A 25,333-nucleotide genomic window follows, 5' to 3' on the forward strand; every position below is an offset into this window, starting at 1 on the left:
TATTTCCACGCTTATCTGTTTAAAACGCGCCTTTTAATCTCAGGTCTTTCTTTATGCGCGAGTTTCTGGAGGATTGGCATGCAAGCGTTGAATAATACACCTCTGACACCGCGTGCATGAGCGTCAGCTCTACTTTTCCAGCAGTCAGACCACAAAACGCAGACTTTGAGCTATAAATGAGCCAAGTTTAATCTGAAATAAAAGTTCAAAAAAGTTCAAAAAGTGGATGCAGAAATTCCCGCGCCGTGGAGGTTTGAGTGCTGAAGTACGGTAAGGTATCTTCATGAAAGGCGGTAAGGGGACAACAGCTAGTGGGAGTGAAAGAGGGCTGGTTTAGAAGAAGAGGAATGGACAGAGTGAATGAAGACATTATGGTGGAGGAAAAAAAAGGACGAGGACCATCTGCTGGCGGTGGGTGTTGAGAGTTCTCATAATGAAAAACAAAAAAGAGAGTGGAAAATGGCTTAAATCTAATGGATGGACTGACTTAGGAACTGATTTATTGTCAGTTAATTGAGTTTAAGTCCAAACTAATCACCTGCATCCTGCACCTTATGACCTTTTAGCTGTTAATAAATGTAACGAAAAGTAGCAGACAGCAGAATTCCATTTACACTAGTCAACATTTGAAGTGGATCAAAAAAGTTAAAGCTGTCCTAAGACAAAAACGCATTTTGGTTTAAGGTTTTAGGACAACTTTGATGAAAGGTTTTGATCCACTTCAAATGTTGACTATGCATTTCATGTCAGTTTATGGTGGTCTGAACGGGTTGGATTTTGGGGCTGTGCAGCTCTTGAATTAGGGGGCAATTTGTTAAAGCAATTTCCTCTGGAGATTTTTTTTTTTTTTACAACGTCTACTGCCAACCAGCCCTTGGTTTTTATAGCAGGAGACGTACATTGCCTTCTCTCGTTCTCCATCTCTCGTTCTCCCCTCCTCTCTACTCCTTTCACCTAGCAGAAATTTCCATCCCACCAAAACCCATTTCCCCAGAAAGTTTAAAAAGATGAAAGGATAAGGAAAAGAAAGGAGACAAAAGAGAGAAGTGTTCTGTTACAACCCTGCCCCTGTGAGACTGTCCGTGAAAGAGTTTGGGGATGAGAGAGATGGGGGAAAAAATAAGAGAACGAGAGTGGTACAGAAAAGAGGTTTTCAAATGAGGAACGGGGAACCGGTGTGGAACTTCATATTTAACACACACAAACACAGGTGAGCACACACACACACAAATACAAAGCCCAGTGAGGTCTGAAATGTGGCCCCCTCATATCTTTGCTCCTGCCCTCTCCTGACGCTGTTCCTCCCTCTTGGCATTTAGTGTCATTCACTCCCAAGTCTTTACCTCCTTAACACTATTCTGTCTCTCTGGTTTTGTCTGAACTTGTTTCGTATGCACTTAGATATTTCAACCCCAGGGCGTATTGGTGAGATTGAAGGAATGAGAATGAGAGAGAGCCACAGGAACAGAGAATGATTGAGAGCGAGGAGTCACTGAGGTATTGAGCGAGATGACAGGCGAACAAAGGTAGAAAGGGGAAGAAGGGACAAATTCAAACGGAGGTACAAAAGTTCTTTCACACACTCGCACTCAAATGGCTAAACACACACATACACGCACACGCACAGAGAGCTCTGACACCTTATCGTTGAAGGATAAAAATACATTTCTGCATATCAGGCAAAAGGTCTCATCAAGTAGTAGTGTGAACCAGCTTTACTTGTTTTTGTGAAAGACCTTACACCCTACACCCCAAACACCTATACAGGGCAACTCATCACACAAGGACCACACCACACGTCACTGACACTGAGTCATGGAGCTTCTGATGAAATTGCACGTCTTTCAGATGCTGAAACCATACCACAGATAAGAGACAATCCTTCTCACGTAATACTACCTTGAGCTTTGCAAAAGACACTCAATAAATAGATGCTTATTATTATCATTATACCAGTGTTATTTTAGTATCATTGATACACTGTTGTAGTTTTTGAGTATTTTGATTTTGTTTTCATTTTAATTTTAAAACTTTAGCGATTTTGTTGTTTTTATTTTTAATAATGAAAAAAATAATGTATGTCTATATATATTTTTTAATTAATGTTTGTTTTAGTTTTACTTATTTAATACAATAAATGAAAATGATAAATGTGTCCGTTTTATATTTTATTTTCAGGTAATGTTTATTCTATTTAAAGTAACAAAAATGTGTTATGGCTTTAGTTAACTAATAACTCATAAATGCTTTATACTATTAAAATTTAAACATAAAATACTGTTAAAACAATAATGTATGTAATTATTACAGTAATATTTATTATTAATACTAATCATAATATGACAATAACCATAGTAATTAAAATATTATAATTTTTATTGTTGTTTTTAATCTTTCAAAAATAATATTAAAATAATAAATAGTTTAATTAAAAATAAATCAATTGAATATATATTATATTACATTTATAATATTAATAATAAATGTAATGAACGAATGTAATACTTATTTTATTTATTATTTAATCATTTAAATGTTAATATTAATTTATTCTTCTTTCAAACTTTTGAACGGTTTACTTGCAGTACATTTTTGTTTTCTTTGTCCCTTGTTCATAGTGTGTGTCTACATCAGATTTATTTCCATGGCAATGGATTTCCCACCTCAAACCTCAAATATCAAAGCAATTACAATCTGTTACATAGCCATTATAGCAATTATTGAAAATAGCGGAGCTGTCAAGGAGACCAGTACGCTGTCCACAGACTCTCTCCTGAGCCTGAGGTTAGATTTATGGTCACAAAGAGGTGTCATTCATTCATTAAATTAATTTTTCCTCTCTTTATCCCCCCTCACGCACTTCAATTTCATAGATCTCCTTCATTACTGAACCCCACCGCTCCACCTTACATTACCCCCATTTTATTCACCCCCAGCACCACCATTACCTCTTTCCTAGTGTTCTCTCTCTCTCCCTCTCTCTCTCTGTGGGCTGCAGCATGTGTTTCCAATTTTGGCTGTAATGCACAGTTCGCCACAATCTGACCTAATTAGCCCCCGTCATGTGGGTCCTCCCTCAACAGCACCCACCATGGCAGACAGGCTAGAGGTCAGAAGTCAGGGGTCGTAGGTGGGAGCACGGATCGGATAAGGGAGCAGCGCCTTTGATTGATGTGTCAGGTCCCGCAGCATTAAGGGCATGTTTGTCAGTGACCAGCTTAAAAGTGCGACTGCTGTAATTTCTTCAGTATTCGGGATCAGAGAGGGTTACTGAGGCCTGAAATTGGATTTCGCAGTTATACAAAAGGGTCAAAGAGGGGAGGTCAAGAACACAGGAGCGCCGTTCTTAACAAAACACACAGACTAAAGTACATAATCCGCAATCTCACACACCTTGAGATGATACGTGCTAGGTATCGGATCCGTGGAATGCATTGCTACTGGGAAAAAGTGTAGGGTTAGACCAAGGGATTTAAGAGGGGAGACTGATTTTAGGAATGCCTTAATTATGGGAATGGAGAACCTAACTCTCTGTTTAATCCTTAATGAGAAACAGCTTCATATGGAACAGAGGGAAGCAGAAAAAATGCTTGAACTTTAAAAGGAATGATAGTGCGCGAGGGAAAGCTTGTCAGCTTTAAAAGGCACGTAAAAGTGTGGCTTCACGCTGTGTGTTTTCTGAAAACCGATATGATTACATCTCATATGGAGCCCCTTTTTATAATCTCACCCTCAGCCTCGTTTTACAATCCTCATAACACCAATAGAGGGAAAGCCATTAGAGAAATATATTCAACAAGCAACTTGCATGAAATATTCCGCCATTGATTTGAGTATGAAAATGGGGCTAGCAGTCCTAATGGTTCTTGGTTGAGCACAGTGTGGTGGACTGCTGTCGCTGCAGGCATCTGGTGGGCTCTTATGCCGTCTTAAGGGCTTTATGTTTTACTCCTTGAGTTTATCTTCACAAGAAGTGTCCTTGAGAAGATAAGCATAAACAGTGGGGTTGTCTTTGAGGCAGGCCTTGCATTGCTTAAAGCAGGGTTCTCCAACATTTTTTACTCCACAGACTGGTTACGTTAGATGCTTGTGCGTGCTTTGGGAGTATGTGAGAACAGCACATGAGTTGCGAATTGAGTTCACTTTAGTTTCTTATTCTTGTGGTTTGATATCGCTTGAACGTGTAAATTGGCAAATTAATAACTGTGGGGTCTGGTCCGTACGTATCACTGATCAACTGCAATCCGTTTAACCCCTAATATATGACAGATCAGAACAATCAAATTGTGAAATTGCTACTCCATAGCAATCACGTACAATGAAAATACAGAATAATTAGAACAATCATTACTGCGCAATAAATAACAGTGTCATATCTATACACATTTTTCCCAGAACGTTCTTGCGACCCGGTAGCAACTGTTCCACAGCCCAGTACTGGGTCGCAATCCGGTGGTTGGGGACCACTGACTTAAAGTTATAATTCTGTCATCATCTACTCACCCTCATTTTGTTCCAAACCTATATGAGTTTCTTCTATGGAACAAAAAAAGAAGATATTTTGATTGTTTGTTTTTTTTCTCTCTATACAATGAAAGTCAATGGGGTCCAATGGGGTTTTTGAACAGTAAGAGTAAAAACTCTTGAAACATTCTTCAAAGTAAAACCAAATAAATTCTATATAAGTATGCAATAATTTATGACAGTTTAAAAGGCCATAGAAACATGAAACCACACTGCAAGATTATTTTTCTGTTGTTCTAGTTTTTCTTGAAATTCATTTAGAATGAATGACAAGTACATGAACATAAAACATAGTTCTCTCGCTTTATTTATTTCAAAAACATATTTAATAAGAAGAGAATTTGTGAGTTTTGCAACACTTCTAGGGATCTGCATTTCTTTCTTTATTACCGAATATTTTCAAATATGAATTTTTCCAAAACATTTCACATTTTCACTGAACCATTGAATGTTGGCGTGTTCAAAATTCATACAAACACCATCTGCTATTGGTCAAATCAGGTAGGTTATTTTAAGTTCTCTTGAGAATCTTAACCAAGAACTGCAAAATTCAGAGAACATTTGAAATTAGGATCTGTATGGGGCTGTACAGGAGTTGAATCTAGTAAATTGAGCCTGGGGTATATTTGATTAAATACATTTTTTTATACCAAAATCTCTTTAATGCAAGTTATTTCACTTGGAAGCCATTTTGGAAACACCCCCTGGCAGTGCAAGTGAAGCTGATATCAAACTTGAATGAAGAGACATTGTTAGCTGATATTATGCTTTAATGAGATATGTGACACTGGACCACAAAACCAGTCATAAGGGTCAATTTCTTTAAATAGATTTATCTATTTATCTATCATTTGATTCATCATCCGAAAGCTGAATAAATAAGCTGTCCATTGATGTATGGTTTGTTGGGATAGGACAATATTTGGCTGAGATGCAACTATTTGAAAATCTGGAATCTGAGGGTGCAAAAAAAATCTAAATATTGAGAAAATCGCATTTAAAGTTGTCCAAATGAAGTCCTTAGCAATGCATATTACTAATTTACAAAATATCTTCATGGAACATGATCTTTACTTAATATCCTAATGTTTTTGACATAAAAGAAAAATCGGTAATTTTGACCCATACAATGTATTGTTGGCTATTGCTACAAATATACCCGTGCTACTTATGACTTGTTTTGTGGTCCAGGGTCACATATTTCAAATTAGAAATAAAATCAGATTACAATGATCCATGTAGCTCAAATAGTAGAACACGGCACTAGTAATGCCACGATCATGGATTTGATCCCCAGGAAAGTGTGAATTGATAAAATGTTTGCAAAGGAATTGTGCATTCTAACATTAAATTACCAAATCTTTTTTGTTTACATTTACACATTTGACAAACACTTATCTAGTTCTATCATGACAACTCTTTGAAGATTTTAGCATGGTAATGGATATGACAGTGTTAATGTATTTGTAGTCTTGGCGGAATAGATCTGCTATGCTGCTGAATTGCTGCTGCTGTTGATTATTGCTGTAGTTGTACTGCTGCTGCTGTTGATTATTGCTGTAGTTGTATTGCTGCTGCTGTTGATTATTGCTGTAGTTGTATTGCTGCTGCTGCTGCAAAGCAAGTACAGGAACTTGCTACTGCCAATACATATGCCGATACGGTGCTGTGAGTATTTAAGATGCATCCTGCTGCTGCACAAATAGCATATACAGTATAATAACCCGTAGCAGATCTACAACCTGAATTCTGGAAATGTTGTGACGTTTTTTAAATTTGAATAAAATTAAAACTAAAGGAATTTCAAATCAAATGAGCCAATATTTTATTCACAATAGAACATAGAGAACATAACAAATGTTTAAACCAAGAAATTTTTAAAATTTTATGCCCAAAATGAGCTCATTTCAAATTTGATGCCTGCTACACATCTAAAAAAAAAACAAATTGTTGGGACGGGGGCATGTTTACCATGGTGTAGCATCTCTTCTTTTCGAAACAGTTTGAAGACGTCTGGCATCGAGGTTATGAGTTTCTGGAGTTTTGGTGTTGGAATTTGGTCCCATTCTTGCCTGATATAGGTTTCCAGCTGCTGAAGAGTTTGTGGTCGTCTTTGACGTATTTTTCGTTTAATGATGCACCAAATGTTCTCTGTAGGTGAAAGACCTGGACTGCAGGCAGGCCGATTCAGCACCTGGACTCTTTTACTACGTAGCCATGCTGTTGTAATATCTGCAGTTTGTGGTTTTGCATTGTCCTGCTGAAATACACAAGGCCTTCCCTGAAATAGACTTCATCTGGAGGGGTGCATATGTTGCTCTAAAACCTTTAACCCTCTATGGTACGGAGTTGCCATATGGCAACAATTAATTTCTACTTATTTCCTTGTTATTCTGAATAAAGTACAATATATTGCAATATGGTAATTAAAAGGGCCAGCCTTAAGGTAGTCAATGATGTGCTGTTTTTAAGTAAAATGACATTTGAATGTTCATCCAAAACACTTTTTCCCACTGTCACCCTCACATGGAGGGCACCTGTTGAAGTGCTCCAGAAATTACTCTGTTAACCTCATTTCTGAACATCTCTTCTCAAGGGGGATTTTTTTGCATCATATTTGGTTAGTAAATTACATATTTTTATTCACAAACCAACATTGTCTAACATAGTTTTACTGTAAAATGAGAAAATCAATGTTGACACATGGCAACACTGTACCACTACGGAAAAATAGGTATGTTGTCATATGGCAATGCTGTACCTCAGTGGAATTGAAGTAATGTATTTCCCCATTGGGATTTTTTATAGATACTAGATAGTAACATCAATAATATGATTGCAATTATTTATTTATTTGAAGTGTTTATTGTAGTATAGTTGTATTTATGTATGAATAAAAAAATTATTTATTCTTTTCAGAAAATGAATACAGCAATATTTCATGGAAAGCGCAATAGGAAGTGTACAGAGTTGGCTCTTCCATGTGATGACAATGAGGATGAGTTAGCCTTCAGTGACCGTACACTGGAAAAAAAAATAAAAATCTGTAAATTTTACGGTTAAAAAAAAAGGCAGTTGTGGTTGCCAGAATTTTACCGTAAAAAAATATGGTAGCAGCATTTTAGGTTTTACGGTTTTAACTTAAATTTACATTTAAATACCGTAATTTCAATAACTGATATAATGTTAATAAACAAACCTATTTAAGTACTGAAATCTGTTTTGTACTATTGTAATACACTGATAACTACCAAAAGCAGGTAGTGATGCCACCCATCACAAGCAGCTTTTAAATACTAACATACAGGTGTCAGGGTTCGGCCTGTTTGCCTTGTGTGTGTTGTCTTGTGTTAGCACATGGCTTTGTTTTTGTCAGCCATGTGCATCTCTAGCTCCTCCTCCTTGTTTCATCTTTACCACACCTTCTTGTTAGCCCTTGTTGAGTCCTTATTAGTGTATTGCTTTCACCTGTTCCTCGTGTGTTTTCCTCCCTATTTATAGGGCCCCTTGCCCTATTGTCTTTGCTGGTTCGTTGTCATTCTCACACCCTCTGTCACTGTCTTTGTCTCTGCCTGTGGATGTGGCGGAGTACGTGTTTTTGTCGCCTTGTCTGGTTGGTCTTGTGTTCTCGTCTTGTTTAGTCCTTTGTGGTTTAATGTTCTTGTCTTGCTCCTTGTTTTGCATTTTTGTTTGTCTTTGCTTTTATTTTAATAATTTCAGTTCTTGTCTTGATCTTGTTTTGTATTTGTTTGCTATATTTTAAGTTAGTTGTCTTGGTTAAATGAGTAATGATTTCTTATGTTACCCTCCTTTTTATTAGGTCTTTTGCTTTATTTATCCCCTGCCTGCTTTGGAGTAATTTGTGTGCCTGTGGAGCCTTGTCTTGTCTCTTGTGTTAGAGGTCCTGTCCTGACCTGTTCCTGTGAGTCCTGCCACTGGTTCTCCATGCCTGGCACTTGGTCCGCTTCGGAGTCGGCAGTCAACAAGTATCTGCGCTCTGCTCTATGGTGCCTTGTTTGGTCCTCTCTATCTGCCTGGTCTTGCCGCTCCTTTTGCTGCCGTTGTAATCTGCCAGTTGCTGTCCGAGACTGTTCCAGTTGTCCTCCCCAGCTGTCTCTTTGTTTATTGTGTTTTTTTGATGTTACATGTGCACGTCACTACCCTCCTGTATCAGTCTGTTTTGTTAATAAACCTTTGTCATTCATTCTGCTATTGGGTCCTCCTTCCAGATCCCTGACAACGGGTGCATCTCAATAAATTAGAATGTCGTGGAAAAGTTCATTTATTTGAGTAATTCAACTCAAATTGTGAAACTCGTGTATTAAATAAGTGTTAAGTTTCCACAGTGTGTATCGATTTGGGGTGCAATGTCATCTGCTGGTGTTGGTCCATTGTGTTTTTTTGAAAACCAAAGTCACTGCACGTGTTTACCAAGAAATTTTGGAGCACTTCATGCTTCCTTCTGCTGACCAGCTTTTTAAAGATGCTGATTTCATTTTCCAGCAGGATTTGGGACCTGCCCACACTGCAAAAAGCACCAAAAGTTGGTTAAATGACCATGGTGTTGGTGTGCTTGACTGGCCAGCGAACTTACCAGACCTCACCAGGTATTGTCAAGAGGAAAATGAGAAACAAGAGACCAAAAAATGCAGATGAGCTGAAGGCCACTGTCAAAGAAACCTGGGTTTCTGTACCACCTCAGCAGTGCCACAAACTGATCACCTCCATGCCACGCCGAATTGAGGCAGTAATTAAAGCAAAAGGAGCCTCTACCAAGTATTGAGTACATATATTGTAAATGAACATATTTTCCAGAAGGCCAACAATTCAATAAAAATTTAGTTTTTACTGGTCTTATGAAGTATTCTAATTTGTTGAGTTTGTTGGTTTTGTTAAATGCGAGCCAAAATCATCACATTTAAAAGAACCAAAGACTTAAACTACTTCAGTCTGTGTGCATTGAATTTATTTAATACACGAGTTTCACAATTTGAGTTGAATTACTGAAATAAATGAACTTTTCCATGACATTCTAATTTATTGAGATGCACCTGTATATAGAAGGTGCACAGTGTCATTCAAACAAACACAAAACACCATCATGGTAATACGCATGAAACTCAAATAATGTAAGAAACATTAATTTAACAACATTAGATGTAACATACAACCCTAATAGAAGAAATATAGAAGAAAACATAGAAGAAACATAGTTATTTCAACAACAACAAAAAACACATCAAATTTGAAGTGTAACGCAGGGAATTATGTAAATTTATAGTTATTCACTGTAAATGATGTGTTCTTTTTCACTTCCAAAAACGGTATACTACCGTAAAATTACATGTAGTGTGCAATACAGTGTTTCACCATATATAGTAGGGGAACTTAGCGTTAACAATTTAACAGTTTTTTTCTGTAGCATTTTTACAGTCTTTTATCATTAAACTTATTTTAACGGTAAACATTTTTTTTACAGTGTAAGATCTTGATGGAAATTAAGATTGGATGCATCAATATTTAAAAGAAATGTGTATTTCAATTGAAAAGAAAACCATAATTTAATAGAAAAACTTTTTTCTTTTTTTTGGCCATTTTCCATTGTGTTTCCATATGGCAACGTTTTCCTAAATACCCCCCAAAAATCTTTTTTTCAAAAACCTCTTTTGATTTGTATAATTGAAGCTATTTTATGTAATAAAAACTTATTTGAAAAAATATTTCATGGTTAGAACATAATGCATACCATAGAGGGTTATATACTTTTCAGCATTCATAGTGCCTTCCAAAATATGCAAGCTGCCCATACCGTATGCACTTATGCACCCCCATACCATCAGAGATGCTGGTTTTTGAACTGAACGCTAATAACACGCTGGAAGATCTCCCTCCTCTTTAGCCTGGAGGACACGGCGTCCGTGATTTCAAACAAGAATTTCAAATTTGGACTCGTCTGACCATAGAACACTTTTCCACTTTGAAACAGTCCATTTTAAATGAGCCTTGGCCCACAGGACACGATGGCGCTTCTGGACCATGTTCACATATGGCTTCTTTTTTGCATGATAGAGCTTTAGTTGGCATCTGCAGATGGCACGGCAGATTGTTTTTACCGACAGTGGTTTCTGAAAGTATTCCTGGGCCCATTTAGTAATGTCAATGACAGAATCATGCCGATGAGTAATGCAGTGTCGTCTGAGGGTCCGAAGACCACGGGCATCCAACAAAGGTCTTCGGCCTTACGCACAGAGATTTCTCCAGTTTTTCTGAATCCTTTGATGATGTTATGCGCTGTAGATGATGAGATTTGCAAAGCCTTTGCAACGTTTTAAGAACGTTGTTTTTAAAGTATTCCACAATCTTTTTACGCACTCTTTCACAGATTGGAGAGCCTCTGCCCATCTTTACTTCTGAGAGACTTTGCCTCTCTAAGACATCCCATTAATAGCTAATCATGTTACAGACCTGATGTCAATTAACTTAATTAGTTGCTAGATGTTCTCTACAGCTGAATCTTTTCAAAATTTCTTTCTTTTTCAGCCCTTTGTTGCCCCCGTGCCAACTTTTTTGAGACCTGTAGCAGGCATCAAATTTAAATTAAGCACATTTAGTGGATAAAAGTGTAAAATTTCTCCATTTAAACATTTTTTATGTTCTCTATGTTCTATTGTGAATAAAATATTGGCTCATGTGATTGAAAGTCTTTTAGTTTTCATTTTATTCAAATAAAAAAAAAACGTCCCAACATTTCCGGAATTCGAGTTGTATTCAGGTGGAGCTGGGGAGGTGGAGGGTTTCAGAGGAAACTGAAAGCATGCTGGAAACAGCTCTAGTGAATGCTAACCAGCCATTTAAATGTAAAGCAGTAAGCTCATTGGCTGCATATCCAACATGAACCAATCATGACTTGTGCCAAGTCGTTTAACGCTGTGAATATTATCAATTTGCATTAACGACCCTGTTTAACTTGCCAATTTTCATCTTATATTGCATACAATTTCTCATTTCATGCATTCCCTGGGAATTAAAATAATGATCTTGGTGGTGTTAGTATCATACACTATTGTTTTTGAGATGATAGCTGAAGGTTTGACTGTAGCCATATTGAGCACATTATCTCTCCCATTCATTTACATACATGAGTGGACCATCCCTGTCAATGTGTGCGGTCATTGAGGTTTGCATAAAAGAGGTGATTGAATGACATGTGTGCTATTTGATAATTACACAGATGATAGTTATTTAGCCAGAGTAGCACTGACATGTTTTACAAGACCAAACAAATTATGCTTTGTCTGTTCCTTAAATTAAATTGGCTTATGCCACAAAGTAATCAGCCACATCTCGTTTTCCTAATAAAAGCATTGATGAAAAGCACGACAGTTTGTCGAAACAGAATGAAGGGGAACAGGGTTTTGATGCAAGTTCCCATAATTAAACTGCATCTGGAGATGGGGAGAAGAAAGTGATTTTAAATGTCAAACACCATGGAATAAGAACAGTTGTGTGGCGATGTTTTTACCAAGCCCCATTTTAGATGCACTCCTGTGGTCACAGAATCTGTTCCATATTATTGTGTGTCAGTCTAATTATTGTGGGAAAAAATGGAATAAAAAGCTGTATATAGTTACAAAGCGTTCCATTTGCAAAAGTTGTTGGTTGGTTTAGAATTTGCATGAATTTAGCAGATTAAATGGTGATAGTCTGTTTCTCTAAAGTTTCTTTGATGGACAACAATTGGCTCATGTTGCACAGGAAGTATAAGACATGTTTTATCTCATTGTACCTGCAGAGTCTTAATAGCATTCACACCATTGTCTTTCTCCTGTGCAACACAAACCATTCATAACAGCTCCTGGGACTCCTTTAGAAGTTGTATCATATACTGCAACTTTTAAAGATACGTGACTCCTTTTTCTCAGCAGGGGCAGGATGAACCGTATTTCACTGGGGAAGTTGTTGTGGTTTCCATTGTGATGAATGTTGTTTCAAATCTTCAAGACTGGCATTTCTGTCTAAATGGTCACAAATAGTCACCAAAATCATAGTGCCCTCAGAAAAATAACTATTTTGCTGCAAAAATGTCAAATTAGAGACTGTTTATAAATTATCAGTGGTCACAAGTATCCAAAACAGTGTTTTTGAATTGTAACCTTGCCATGCAAGAAAAAAAAAGAAGCAAAATAGATAGACATTTCAGTGAGCATGATTAATATTGTGTGCTTCGAAATGTGTGTGTGCCTTTAAACATTTAAATTCTGACTGATGAGGTAGACATCCCTCTTTCCTGATGTATGCTGTAGGAGAAATGTAACATTGTAAATTTTACTCGCTATACAACACCCTGTTGGGTACTGTTTCAGCGGCAGACTTTGTGTTTGAACCACTGTGGCAATTAGCAGGAGATAGACTTACAGCCCATCCGCTGCACAATAGACAGCAGGAGAGAGAGGGGAATGGACAGAGTCTGTAGCTCTCCTCTGCCCCTCCATCTGTCAGTCCTGTGGGACAGGGTGTGTGATAGTGACTGGAATGCGTATATGTATGTTTTTGTTGTATATTTGTGTGTGTGTGTGGACAGAGATTCTCCTAGTAGTTTGCCCAAAAATGTTTATACAGTGAAAGTCAGTAAGGTCCAGTGTTGTTTTGGACCCCATTAACATTCATTGTATGGACAAAAACAGTTATTATTATTATTATTATTAAGTAAGTCATACAGGTTTGGAACAATAAAATATCTTCTAAGAACATTTTGCAAATATTCCCATTATGTAATGTTCTGAATGTTCCTTGTTTTTTACAATGTTTTTAAAATGTTTCTCCTTGGTTATGCACACATTTCTCTGTAGGGAACATTCCATTTTTTATCATTTTGCAAACATCGGAATTTCTTTTGAATAACCTCTGAAAAAAACCATTCCATTAACAATGTATAAATAATATTTTTGTGCTAATGTTTTGAAAATGTTATTAAAAACATGATAACTTTGAACGAAAATACTATTAATGTTAATAGAAGAACTTTGAACTTTGAACTAGAAGAAGTTCTGGCAATGTTGCCTGTTATATGGGATGGTGAATAAATGATAACAGTGTTTTCATTTTGGGTGAACTATCCCTGTAAAAGCCAGGAGTTTAAAAGAAGTGTATTGAAGCCAAGAAACACTATCACATTAATATTATTACATTATCTTACTCTGGACACAGAAAACCAGCTGACACCGTAATGGGTCATTTGACATATTCAGTATTAGTTTTCCTCTGCATTCAACTGGGACAGGACAGATCTCATAATAGGTGTCATGAATAGTAGAGAAAAGTCACTAGGGCCGTTGTTCATATAGACATTAACTGCAAAAATTAGTATCGTTTTAAGTAATTGATGTCTTTTACTCAATATGTTACCAGATTCCATACAGATGTTTTATGGGGAAAACCTTAATCAACCTGCGGCAATGTTTGTTTTGATACATTTTGGCACACAGAGTCCCTATGTATTCTTTTCTTTCCACATCAAATAAATTGAGGTGAGTGGTTGGAGCCTAAAAAGTTGGTTTGCTACTGATTAAAGCCTTTAGGGCAGAGTATGTAGTCAGTAAGTAATGATTTAGCAGAGCACTTTGAGTTCTCAGCAGTGAATCTGGACGTGTTTAAACCATTACATCCAGGAGATCTAATGAGCCTGTGTGTAGTATTATCATACCATTGTTGTGAATCTGAGTGATGTATCAATCACAACACATTTTTATGAGGTTCTCAGCAGCCAAACACAGCCATAAAAGTAAAGATTTCAGGTGACAGCAGATGACAGTTATTCAATCTTTCTCTGTCCTATGACTAAGTTGTGAGGCATTTGGTGTGATTCAACATATGCAAATACCTGTCCTAAGCCCCGCCCCCTCAGCATCATATATATGAGGAAACAGAGCCACATCGCCATCCAGTGGGTAGAAGTGGGACACATTAAGAAAAAACTTGTCCTACATCTTAAATCATTCAGAATTCCAGTTATTTTCTCCATCTTTCTATTCATTTACATATCCTCCAAATTCTGATGTCATTCATGTAGTATGGCAGTGCTTTTTTTCTTTTTCTTTTTAAAAAAAAAATCCCAATTAGGTTGTATATCTATCTGTACCTGTCTGTCTGTCTATCTATCCTGGTCAGAATTGTTGGTACCCATGGTAAATATGATCAAAGAAGGCTGTGAAAATAAACTTGCATTATTAATCTTTTTGATCTTTTATTGAAAACAAATCACAAAAATCTAACCTTTCATTGATCTAAAACAATTGAAAATGGGGGTATCATTATGAAATAAATGTTTTTTTTCTTAAATACAGGTTGGGCACAATTATTGGTACCCCTAGAAATTATTATGAGTAGAATATCTGTGAGGTATATTCCCATTCATATTCACAATTTTGAGCACTCCAGGGTGATTATGAAATTATAATATATCATCCTAATGCACGGTGAGAAGCAGAGTTTGAGTGGCTAAAGACTCTCCAAGGACCACAGCTTGAGAATTGCAGAAAATAGTTGAGTCTCGGGGTCAGAAAACCTTAAAAAAAAATTGTCAAACAGCACCTACATCACCACATGTTGTTTGGGAGGGTTTCAAGAAAAATTCTCCTTGCTCATCCAAAAACAAACTCCAGCATATTCAGTTATCAGACACGACTGGAACTTCAAATGGGACTGGCTTCTATGGTCAGATGAAACTAAAAAAATAGCTTTTTAGCAGCAAACACTCAAGATGGGTTTGGTGAACACAGGGATAAATAGTACCCCATGTGTACAATGAAATATACTGCTGTATTTTTGATGTTGTGGGGCTATATTTCTGCTGGAGGTCCTGGACATCTTGTTTAGACACATGGCATCATGGATTCTATCAAATAACAACAGATAAAAAATCAATAAGTGACTGACTCTGTTAGAAATCTTATAATGGGCCATGTTTGGATCTTCCAACCGTACAATAATCCAAACACAAACCTCAAAAACAACACAAAAATGGGTCACTGAGCACAAAACCAAGCTTCTGCTGGCCATTCCAGTCCTCTGACCTGAACCCTATAGAAAATGAGTGGGTGAACTGAAGAGAAGAAGCACCAACATGGAGCTGGGAATCTAAAGGGTCTGGAGTGATTCTGGATGAAGGAATGGTCTCTGATCTCTTGTCAGGTGTTCTCGAACCTCATCAGGCATTATAGGAGAAAACTCAGAGCTGTTATTTTGGCAAATAGAGGTTTCAAAAAGTATTGAATAAAAGGGTGCCGTTAATTGTGTCCAATGTGTATTAGAGAAAAACATTTATTTCATAATATTTCCCCCCATTTAAAATTCTTATTATCCAATGAAAGGTTAGATTTTTGTGATTTTTTAAAATAAAAGATCAAAAGGATTAACAATGTAGATTAATTTCCACAGCCTTCTTTGATCATATTTACCAGGTGTACCAATTCTGACCGTGTGTATCTGTCTGTCTGTCTGTCATTATCTATCTATCTATCTATCTATCTATCTATCTATCTATCTATCTATCTATCTATCTATCTATCTATCTATCTATCTATCTATCTGTATATCTATGTCTGTCTGTCCATCTGTCATCTATCTGTCTATCTATCTATCTATCTATCTATCTATCTATCTATCTATCTATCTATCTATCTATCTATCTATCTATCTATCAATCTATCTATCTATCTATCTATCTATCTATCTATCTGTCTGTCTGTCTGTCTGTCTGTCTGTCTGTCAGGCCATAATTCAATGAATTAATCTGATGATTTATAAGTTAAAGTATAAATTGGTACAGCTGTACAGTTGGTCAGCAGACACAGCTGACAAAATAACAGGATATTGGAGGATTAATAAAATAGCTTTGATTGGGATAGAGTCAGTGTGAAAATGAGAAAAAGAGGGAGAGAGAGTAAAAGAGAGAGAGAGGCTGAGCGAGGAAGCCAGGCTCAGGGAATCAAACCGTTTTTTATTAATCTGAGAATTTTCTCAGATGACGCAAAGACTGTGACTTTGCCTCGTGTCTTTCTCGCTCTCTCTCTCACTCCATCTCTCTCTTTCTCAACCTCTATCAATTCTTTTCACATGTCTCTTTCCTAATGCCTAAATCTTGTTGGATGGGAGACGGCACAACAGCACAGGTAAGACTATGATCTACTGCATTACTGTTCTTGTTTCTGTTTAAACTTGTCCCTTACCTTCTCAGTATGCCATTGGACTTTATCTATATTTTTGTTCATTCTTTAATTGGGCTTATTATATTATGGCATGCTAAAACACTGTATATTGGACATAAACTCCTTTACATGAGTTCTTGCACATGATTATCATTGGTCGTCCATGATTGTTGAAGCGTGCATGGTCTTTCCTTTTTGCCTTTAAATTCCTCTCAGTGTTGCCATTGCACATGTCATTGCTCCAAACTTAACAGCACATATCAGTTAACAAATAGCCCTGGTTGGGCATTCTTTGAGCGTAGTGGTAGTGTGAAGTGTCAGCGAGATGATGGATGGTTTTAAGAGTGCAGATTATGAATGAGGCATGCTTCATTGGAGGCACTAGTGAAAGAGGAGTCAACCAGCCATAGACAGATCACTAGATTGAGACACATACTGGTGTCACAATGACTGGAGACCAGGGTGGCTTCAGAAGTGAAGTAACGAAAGAGTTGATTGTGCAGACATGGAGCTTAAAGGCAGATTGACAGGGATTTAGGAAGGTAAAATGAGGGTTCCTGCGGGGCTCAGTTAGGGAAAAACTTGCAGTAGAGAAACAGAGAAGGGGGAATTGGGGATTTATAAATAGCAAAGCTTTAGCAGGGTGAGGCGAGCAGATGTGATAGACAGTCTGTGCTTAAGGAGTTCAAACAACAGATTAATACACTCAGATTATAGTCAGAGATAGAGGGGTAAGGGGGAGGGTGTGTGCAAGTTTGTGTGTGTGTGTAGTTAAGCAAGATGACCATACACATCTGCACATGCAAAGGAATAAGCCCCCAGATGGATTTAAACACATCTACCTGCAGATGTGCTAGCTCTCCCTCTCAAAATTAACCACATGCAGGCAAAATAAGTAATAACAGTTTTACTTTACAGTATACATCTCATTGCTTTACATCAGTGTTTCTAAACATATTTTGATAGTATATGCTCACATGGCGAAATGTTAAGATGCATGGCTTCTTAATATTTGTTTTATCTCTTTAAAATACCTAAACTTCCTTAACATAATGTTTCGTACTTGAGAATAGAAATTGCATACTATATTATGACTTGTTTTACAGAATATTTGTTGAATTAAATTTATTATTATTATTATTATTATTATTATCCCATTGGAAAATGTAACATAATTCAGTTTGGTTTATACATTTAAAAATGCCAACAGAGTAAAAAGTAAAATATATTTCAAAGTATATTTAAAATATAATTCTGAATGAATTAAAAAAAAATATATATATAGTATTTAACTTTTTGTTTAGTATTACAATAACTCAAACAGTAGCAGATGCCATTGACAACACTAGTGTCATTGGTTTGATTACCAGGGAATGAATGAACTTAAAAAACATATACCGTAAATTGTTTGGCATATAAACATCTGCCAAATACGTAAATGTATGTAGATATTTAAAATGCTGATAAATAAAATAATTCATTGCATTTGATGTTTGGAATGTGATACAGTACATGAGATTTTTCCTGTAAAAAAAATAAAATTCCTGAATTCCTGTAGCTGAAACTGTAGAACGCCATGCTAGTAACATCAAGATCATGTAACTGGTCAAATATATAGTTTAAATTCAAAGTGGCTTAAATATTAATCTGAAATGTATGTGACCCATCCATATATAATGAGATTATGTGGATGGATCTAGTTTGCATAGTTCATGTGTGAGGTTGAAAGATAACTGCGGTGTCCAGTCTGTCACTGTGTTGCTTCCATTTTCTCACTGAGGCAGGGAGTTATGGGATTATATCTCTATCCCTTTGCAAAGCCCACACCAAACAATCAACCTCAGAAAATAATCCTCACACACTCTCTCTCTCACACACTCACACACACACACACACACACACACACACACTGTTCAATTTAGACATCCAAACACACCTTGTCATCAATGGACATCAAGATTAAGATACGACATGACTCCCAAAAAGCATAATTACCCAGCTATGTTGAAATCCAGTTGTTATTTTATATTAGTATTTTATCTAGAAAACAAGCAAAAAGAATAAGTGATCAATAAATAATAAAATATAGACATATGCATATGCATATGAAAATGCAAAAATCACTATAATTGCAAAAATCACTATAATAATAAACCAAGAAAACAGAAACTAAAAACAGAATGTATCCTGAAACAAATATCCATAAGATCTTATTCTTCAGTAGTTCTCCTGTTTAGTTTAAACTGCTATAATTGGACAAAGTTATCTGTAATATGACAGAAATGTGGTTGTTCAAACTTGTTTATATAACTTTTTCATTTTGTTTGACATTGCTATCTTACACAACGCCACTGAAGCTCCTGCAAATAAGGGCAGCCAAACCACAAGAAACACATTCTTACCTCCTCCAACTTACCTCTAGAAAAAAAAACAAAAAAAAAAACAGCTATGTGGTTAGCAGGTGTCCCTGTGTGATGGTTTTAATAGCGGGAGACTAGCTAAACTGTCTTAAACCAGGCTTGGTCAAAGTTTATCTCCATTACACTAATCTTTTTCTCACTTTTTAATGCTTATTTTGCTTCTTGGCTAGCTTTCTAAAAGGATTTCCCCAGGCCTTTCTGTCTTCCAGGGATTTTAGTTTGACCGCAATGTCAAGTCTTCTGACTGGAGGAGTAAAAGTGATATCTCTCTATCTAACATTTTCTGGCACACTGATTAAAACCCCCAGAATCTTTCATTTCCACACTGTGTGATCTACAAAAGGAGGCCAACCGAGATTGTTTTTTTTGGTAAGCTGTAGTTTTGCCTGCGGCTGATCGTTTCATCCATTCCACTCCTGAGCATCCTGTTCTGTCATAAAGAGCTTGCAACTGTAAACCGAACCTGTTCTGTTTGAGATGGCTAAAGTCCAGCAGCTTAGTTCGGTTAAGCTTTAGGCATTTGTTTGGTTGCTTGTTTGAGAAATGATCTCAGCTAATGTTCATTAAGTGTCAGTAAGTGGAGGAAATAAATAGTGTCTAAGTAGAATACATCCAGCAAGTTAAGACTTCATTTTATTTTGTTTTTGAGATCATTTATCATTTGATTCCATTGATGGTGTTCAATGGAAATTATAGCGTTGAGTTGCAATGTGTTCTTTTCGGTCTTCATTTTCAAAGTAAGCTGAAGAAAGACTTTACACCCCACAAAACTATTATTAGAATCAATCATGTTTGCAATAGCAATACCCAGACCCCCTAAAATCCACCCAACTCTACTCATCACAAAAGGTACTTGCTTAAACTGTGCATTAGGGTTCATGTAATTTTTGCAAGGCCCTTTCGCCGGCATACAGCGCCATTGCACTTCAGGCATCCCAAGTTTGAGTCCCGGCTTGTGGACCTTTCTCGATCCCATCTCTCTTCTCTCTCTCCCACTTTGCTTCCTGTCTAAATACCGTCCTGTCATAATAAAAAAGGCAAAATGCCAAAAAAAATGTCATTAAAAAAAATTACAAGGCCCTTTAGAATGCTTGATTCCCATTGGCCCACTGCGGCATTAATTGGTCACCGTATCTGACCACTCCGGCGCTACTCTCGTGTCTTTCATATTACTTTCGCACCATGGACTTGATTTTCAGCATTTCATACAAACGTAAATGGCACTATCTTGTGTCTGATCGATTGTATCAAGGACTTTGGCATTTGTATTGTTGTAAAATTGTCTTATTGCTAGGCCAATTGATTTGTATGTATTATACAGTCACAGTGAACACAGCAGGGGGGAACGAGGATAACTCAAAATACAGTCTTTAATAAACTCAAAACAGGCAAGGCAAGGCAAGGCAAGGCTGGGACACACAGAAACACCGGGGAGTAATGAGTAGACCAGACAAACACTAACTGAACATGCAGGAACTTATATGCACAAGATAATTACACACACATCTGAACAGAATAACAGACAATCACACTAAACAAGGACAGGAACATGACCAAATAAGGAAACAAGAGGCGGGAACACATGACACACATGACAGAGGACTGACATATACAGGTAAAAGTATAAAATAATTGCAAAGCAAATTAAAATTTCCAGTCCTCATTTTTTAATCTGGTGAGTAAAGCAGAATATCCACTTTGCCTCATGGCCCTGATTACCCTATTAGGTTTATTTTTCAGTAATTTTGGAATGCATTATGCTCTCTTTTTGAATTTTGGTCTTTGTACACATGTACCAGATGGACGCTTTTAGGCTGTTGCATAATGTCTGGGTATGTTCAGCACTTTACACCGTCTGCTTTGCATTTTGTAATGCTGCTCTCAAGTTAGAAGTATAGTTCATCTAAAAGCACGTCTCGAGATTCCATTGTGTTCCATCTCACATCCTGTGTGAATGGCACTTAATGCAGCACTGGGCCCAAATAATGGCACATCACAATATCGCAAATTTTGCTCAAACATATCAATGGAAACTCAGAAGACAACCATTAGTAGATTTTCTTTTTCTGTACAGTGTTCCAAATCTGTATGACTTTTTTTTTTTTCTTCATTGGAAGATGAAAGAAGATATTACGGGTGAACTACCACTTTAATATCATCTTCTGACTGACAGCCAAAGCTCTTACATTATAGGTGGCCAATCCTCTTCATGTTCTTATTCATAAATCAGTCTGGATTGGTGGAAAAGAAGAAGGTCACATACTTCATCGGGGGAGGGATGCATTGTGACTCTCAGACCTGCATCATGGCTTAAGAGCACATGAATTTCTGCATTTCATTGTGAGAGTAACTGCTCTTTATTATTGCAAAGGCTATCACTTTTTTTCACGAATTGAAGTCATTGTGCCTTACTTGTTGACTGTCGTTCCTCAGTGTTTCACTAACATCCTGACCTTTCTTGAAAACTGTGACCTCCCACCAGCGGTGTGACTTAAAGTGACTAACTTAGTTACAACCTGTAACCTCCTCTCTGAAAAACAAAACAGCTCTCCAAAAAAGGGATTATCAGAATGTAGCAGCGTTTCATTTTTATAGGCGCAGTTCTGGCATGTTGTTGCCTGTGTTTGAATGCGGAGACCTTCGTGAAAACAGGTTTAAGCTCACAACTTCAGGGAAAATTGTGAGGTATTGTAAAAAGGGATACAGACTCATGGGTCATAAGCTTCTCTTTCTCACTCTATCTCTCTTCTCCCATGAGGCTTCACAGAGGATTATGTTTGTGCAATTGAAACTTGGCAAATGACTTCCCTCCCTCCCCCTCCAAAAAATAAAAAAAACCTTTCAGCAGTGCTGCCAATCCGTCTTTATGTCTGAGCAGCAACTGTTGTTTTAGTTTAAATCTGAGATGAAGAACAAACAGATGAACAGGACAGGGAACATCCAGAGAAAGAAAGAAAAATGCAGGTCAGAGAGTCAGAACCAAACAGCACCGAAAAACGGTAAGAAGAGAAAGGGCAAAAAGGCCAAGACAGTAAACTCGGGTGAGTATTTCTCTCGTCTAGTTAAAAGACACAAAAATTATTCTTCACGATGGATGCAGTTCACAAATGTTTGTCGCTCTGTCTTTCAGCTCTTGCTTTCTTCTGAACGCGTGTGTTTATTCTATATGTCTCATTACTCAAGCCTCAGTTTCTCCCAGCTCAATCAGTGTCCAGCTTCAGGCAGATGTTTATAATGGACCGAGGCTGATGAAATGTTTATCGGCCCCACTTGGCAGTCACATGGTATTCTAAAGGAGCAGGAGCTGTGTATTATTCCCATATGGAGGTTTGACAGCGTATATATGGGCGTGTCTGTGTGTGCGTGTAAGGCAGCACTTGAAAAGTAGCAGTTTAGAAGATTAAAAGATTGGAAGAGGGTTATAATGTTTTCCTGCAATGCTTTGTGGTTTTGTTCCTTTACGATCTGTGATCTCGGTGACTTCCAAACCGAGCCAGGCCTGCATTTCAGCATCAATTGATTTCTCTTTATAAAAGAGGCAGAGCGGTATAGTTGAAACAGCTGTAAGATGTACGTGAAGTAAATCTCTCGCTTGACTGTTTCGGACGATCATACGGATCACGGAATTGCCAACTGCTTGATGCGGATGAGAAAAGCAACATGTTGTGTGGTTCAGATGTTGCTTGGGAAGTTTCTAATAAACATTTTGTTTATTTATGCATTTTAGATTGTCAGTACAAAGACTTGGTCACAGTCAGTCATAAATAAATCATTTAAAGCTTAAAGAAGAGGAATACAATCAAATGAGGCTGTGCGATACATTGGCCTCCAGTGTCATGAGCATAAACTGTGACAGATGAAAATAATAATGACCAATTATGGTAATGTGGTGTGTTATGTGTTGGCATGCTTACATAAACACAGCAGAGGGTCGTTCAAGGCTTTCAGATACAATGTCATGAACCTATCATCACACTCCTGCTGTAATATAGACCAATGCATTAGTTGTGATGGTGTTAATCTCATCCACAACTACAGTTCATCAGTCTCCGACATTGCGGTTACTTCATCTGTCTCTGCGGTCTTTGTGTTTTTCTATTACTAATATGACTTTATACACACGCTAAGTTTGTTGTCATTCTGGTGAACTGCTTTGCTTAGCCACTGCTCATTAGCATGATAGAAAGAGAGCTTGGGGTATTAGGCAAGATAATATTCGTCATTGCACTAGTATTTTTCTAGAGCAATTTTTGCTCAAAAAAACAGGGCGTGACGAAAGAAGTTTGTCAGACCTGGAGAAAGCAATTCCTTAGCATTCCCATTTATCTTAATGGCTATTACTCAGCCTCCTGTACGTTCTGTGCAAGATGATAACCACCTTCCTCTATGCCTGACTGAAAACATAGATTGCTTTTTTGTTTATTTTTATGTTTTATGTTTATTTTTCTTGTTCTGGCTATTTAAAGAACTTAGAGCTATTCCAAGCTATCAGTCAAAGCTGTTTTGCGAAGATTAATCAAAAATATTTGCTGAACATATAAATTTGCTTTAATTGAATTTGAAAATTTAATTTGACCATTTTTAGTCTTAGTAATAATAATCTCAACTAATACATTTAACATTAATATATTTATTTAATATATTTTCATAGTAAAGAAACAAACACACACACATCACTGAAAAAAAATGATTCATTGAATTTACAAAAAATTTTTTGCAACTGGTTGCAATCAATTTATTTTAGCTACATTTAAATAAACAAATTTAGTTGACTGACTTTCGACATATATATATATATATATATATATATATATAATTAAATGTAGCTAAAATAAATTGTTTGCAACCACTTACCTTAATAAAATTGAGTATAATTTTTTTTCAGTGTATGTGTGTGTGTGTTTGTTTCTTTACGGTGTTTTTATTCTTTACTATAAAAATGTATTAAATAAATATATTAATGTTAAATGTATTAGTTGAGATTATTATTACTGAGACTAAAAATGGTCAAATTCAATTTTCATATTCAATTAAAGCAAATTTATATGTTCAGCAAATATTTTTGATTAATCTTCGCAAAACAGCTTTGACTGCTAGCTTAGAATAGCTCTAAGATCTTTATACGCAGTATACACACACATTGGGTTTTCATGTTTTATCGGGACATCCCATTGACATAGTGGTTTTTATACTGAACAAATGCTAATTTCTATCCCCATACCCTAAACCTACCCCTCACATAAAACTTTTTTAGATTTTCAAAAAACCTCATCTGTTTTCCTCATGGGGACCAAAAAAGAATTTTGGATATTACCATCTTTGTGGGGACATTTTGTCCCCATAACGTAGGGTATACCTAAACCACACAGAGAGACAGGTACGCAGGCAGGCAGGCAGGTGGGCAGATAGATAGATAGATAGATAGATAGATAGATTTAAATGGAAGGGTACACATTGCAAAAAATGAATAGAGAAAGATGCTTTTTGGCAGTAGAGTTGAGTCAATTTGGTATCAACCAAGTCTGCCGCACATGTCCTTTAAAAGTGAAGCCAAAATATTTTGATCGCCATCTGGTGGCTGGCTGCAGTACGGGTCATAAACCCTGCCCTCACTATGTAAGCAAATGGGACTTGAGGCAAACAAATAAATAAACAAATTGCACTTCAAATACATTTTTCCCAAAGATGGTTTCTGTCATTTTCTCATCACGATGATGTATGTTCAAGTGTTTGTTTTTCTAATCCACCTTATTTTTCCTGTAAGAGCAGGCATGTTGTACAAAACCGCTTGTTTTGCTGCTTGGTGTGTCTTACCATATAATTGCAATGTAATATCTTAACTATGAACACACTGGTTTGTTGTGCAAACAGTTTTACCATTTACTGCACGTTGTTATTCTTCTCGTTATTTTCCTACAGCGGCTAATGAACCAGAAGTCTTGCCCATAGGCTTACTTCTGCGTTGAAGAATTAGGTGGATAAGTTTGCTTTAGTTCGTTATTTGATTCTGTAAAAACGGGGTGTGGTGTCATGATTATGAGCTTGTGATTGGATCTGCGGGAGTTTTGGGGCGACTTTGATACCACGGCTCCAACTCATGACAGCAGACTCGGGCTCCATATGGCACCATCAGCGCAAGATGACAGTGGCCATACTGGGATGTTCTGGCTTCACTTTTCTATA

The 25,333-nt window shown here is 36.9% G+C and overlaps 1 protein-coding gene across 2 annotated transcripts in view; it reads left to right on the forward strand.

Moving 5' to 3' along the window:
• Window positions 1-274: 274 nt before the first annotated feature.
• The window catches only part of slc1a9 (solute carrier family 1 member 9), a 40,720-nt gene continuing 15,661 nt past the window's right edge, over window positions 275-25,333 (forward strand). Inside the window, exon 1 of one of the 2 annotated variants that reach the window (XM_058768560.1) lies at window positions 275-411. In XM_058768560.1, the coding sequence (XP_058624543.1) occupies window positions 348-411 (64 nt within the window). In that variant the 5' untranslated portion in view covers window positions 275-347. The remainder of the gene's footprint in view (window positions 412-25,333) is intronic. The other variant, XM_058768561.1, reaches the window with a different exon arrangement.

The sequence above is a fragment of the Onychostoma macrolepis genome, chromosome 03 (assembly GCF_012432095.1).
Source record: "Onychostoma macrolepis isolate SWU-2019 chromosome 03, ASM1243209v1, whole genome shotgun sequence".
NCBI classification, from domain to species: Eukaryota; Metazoa; Chordata; class Actinopteri; order Cypriniformes; family Cyprinidae; genus Onychostoma; species Onychostoma macrolepis.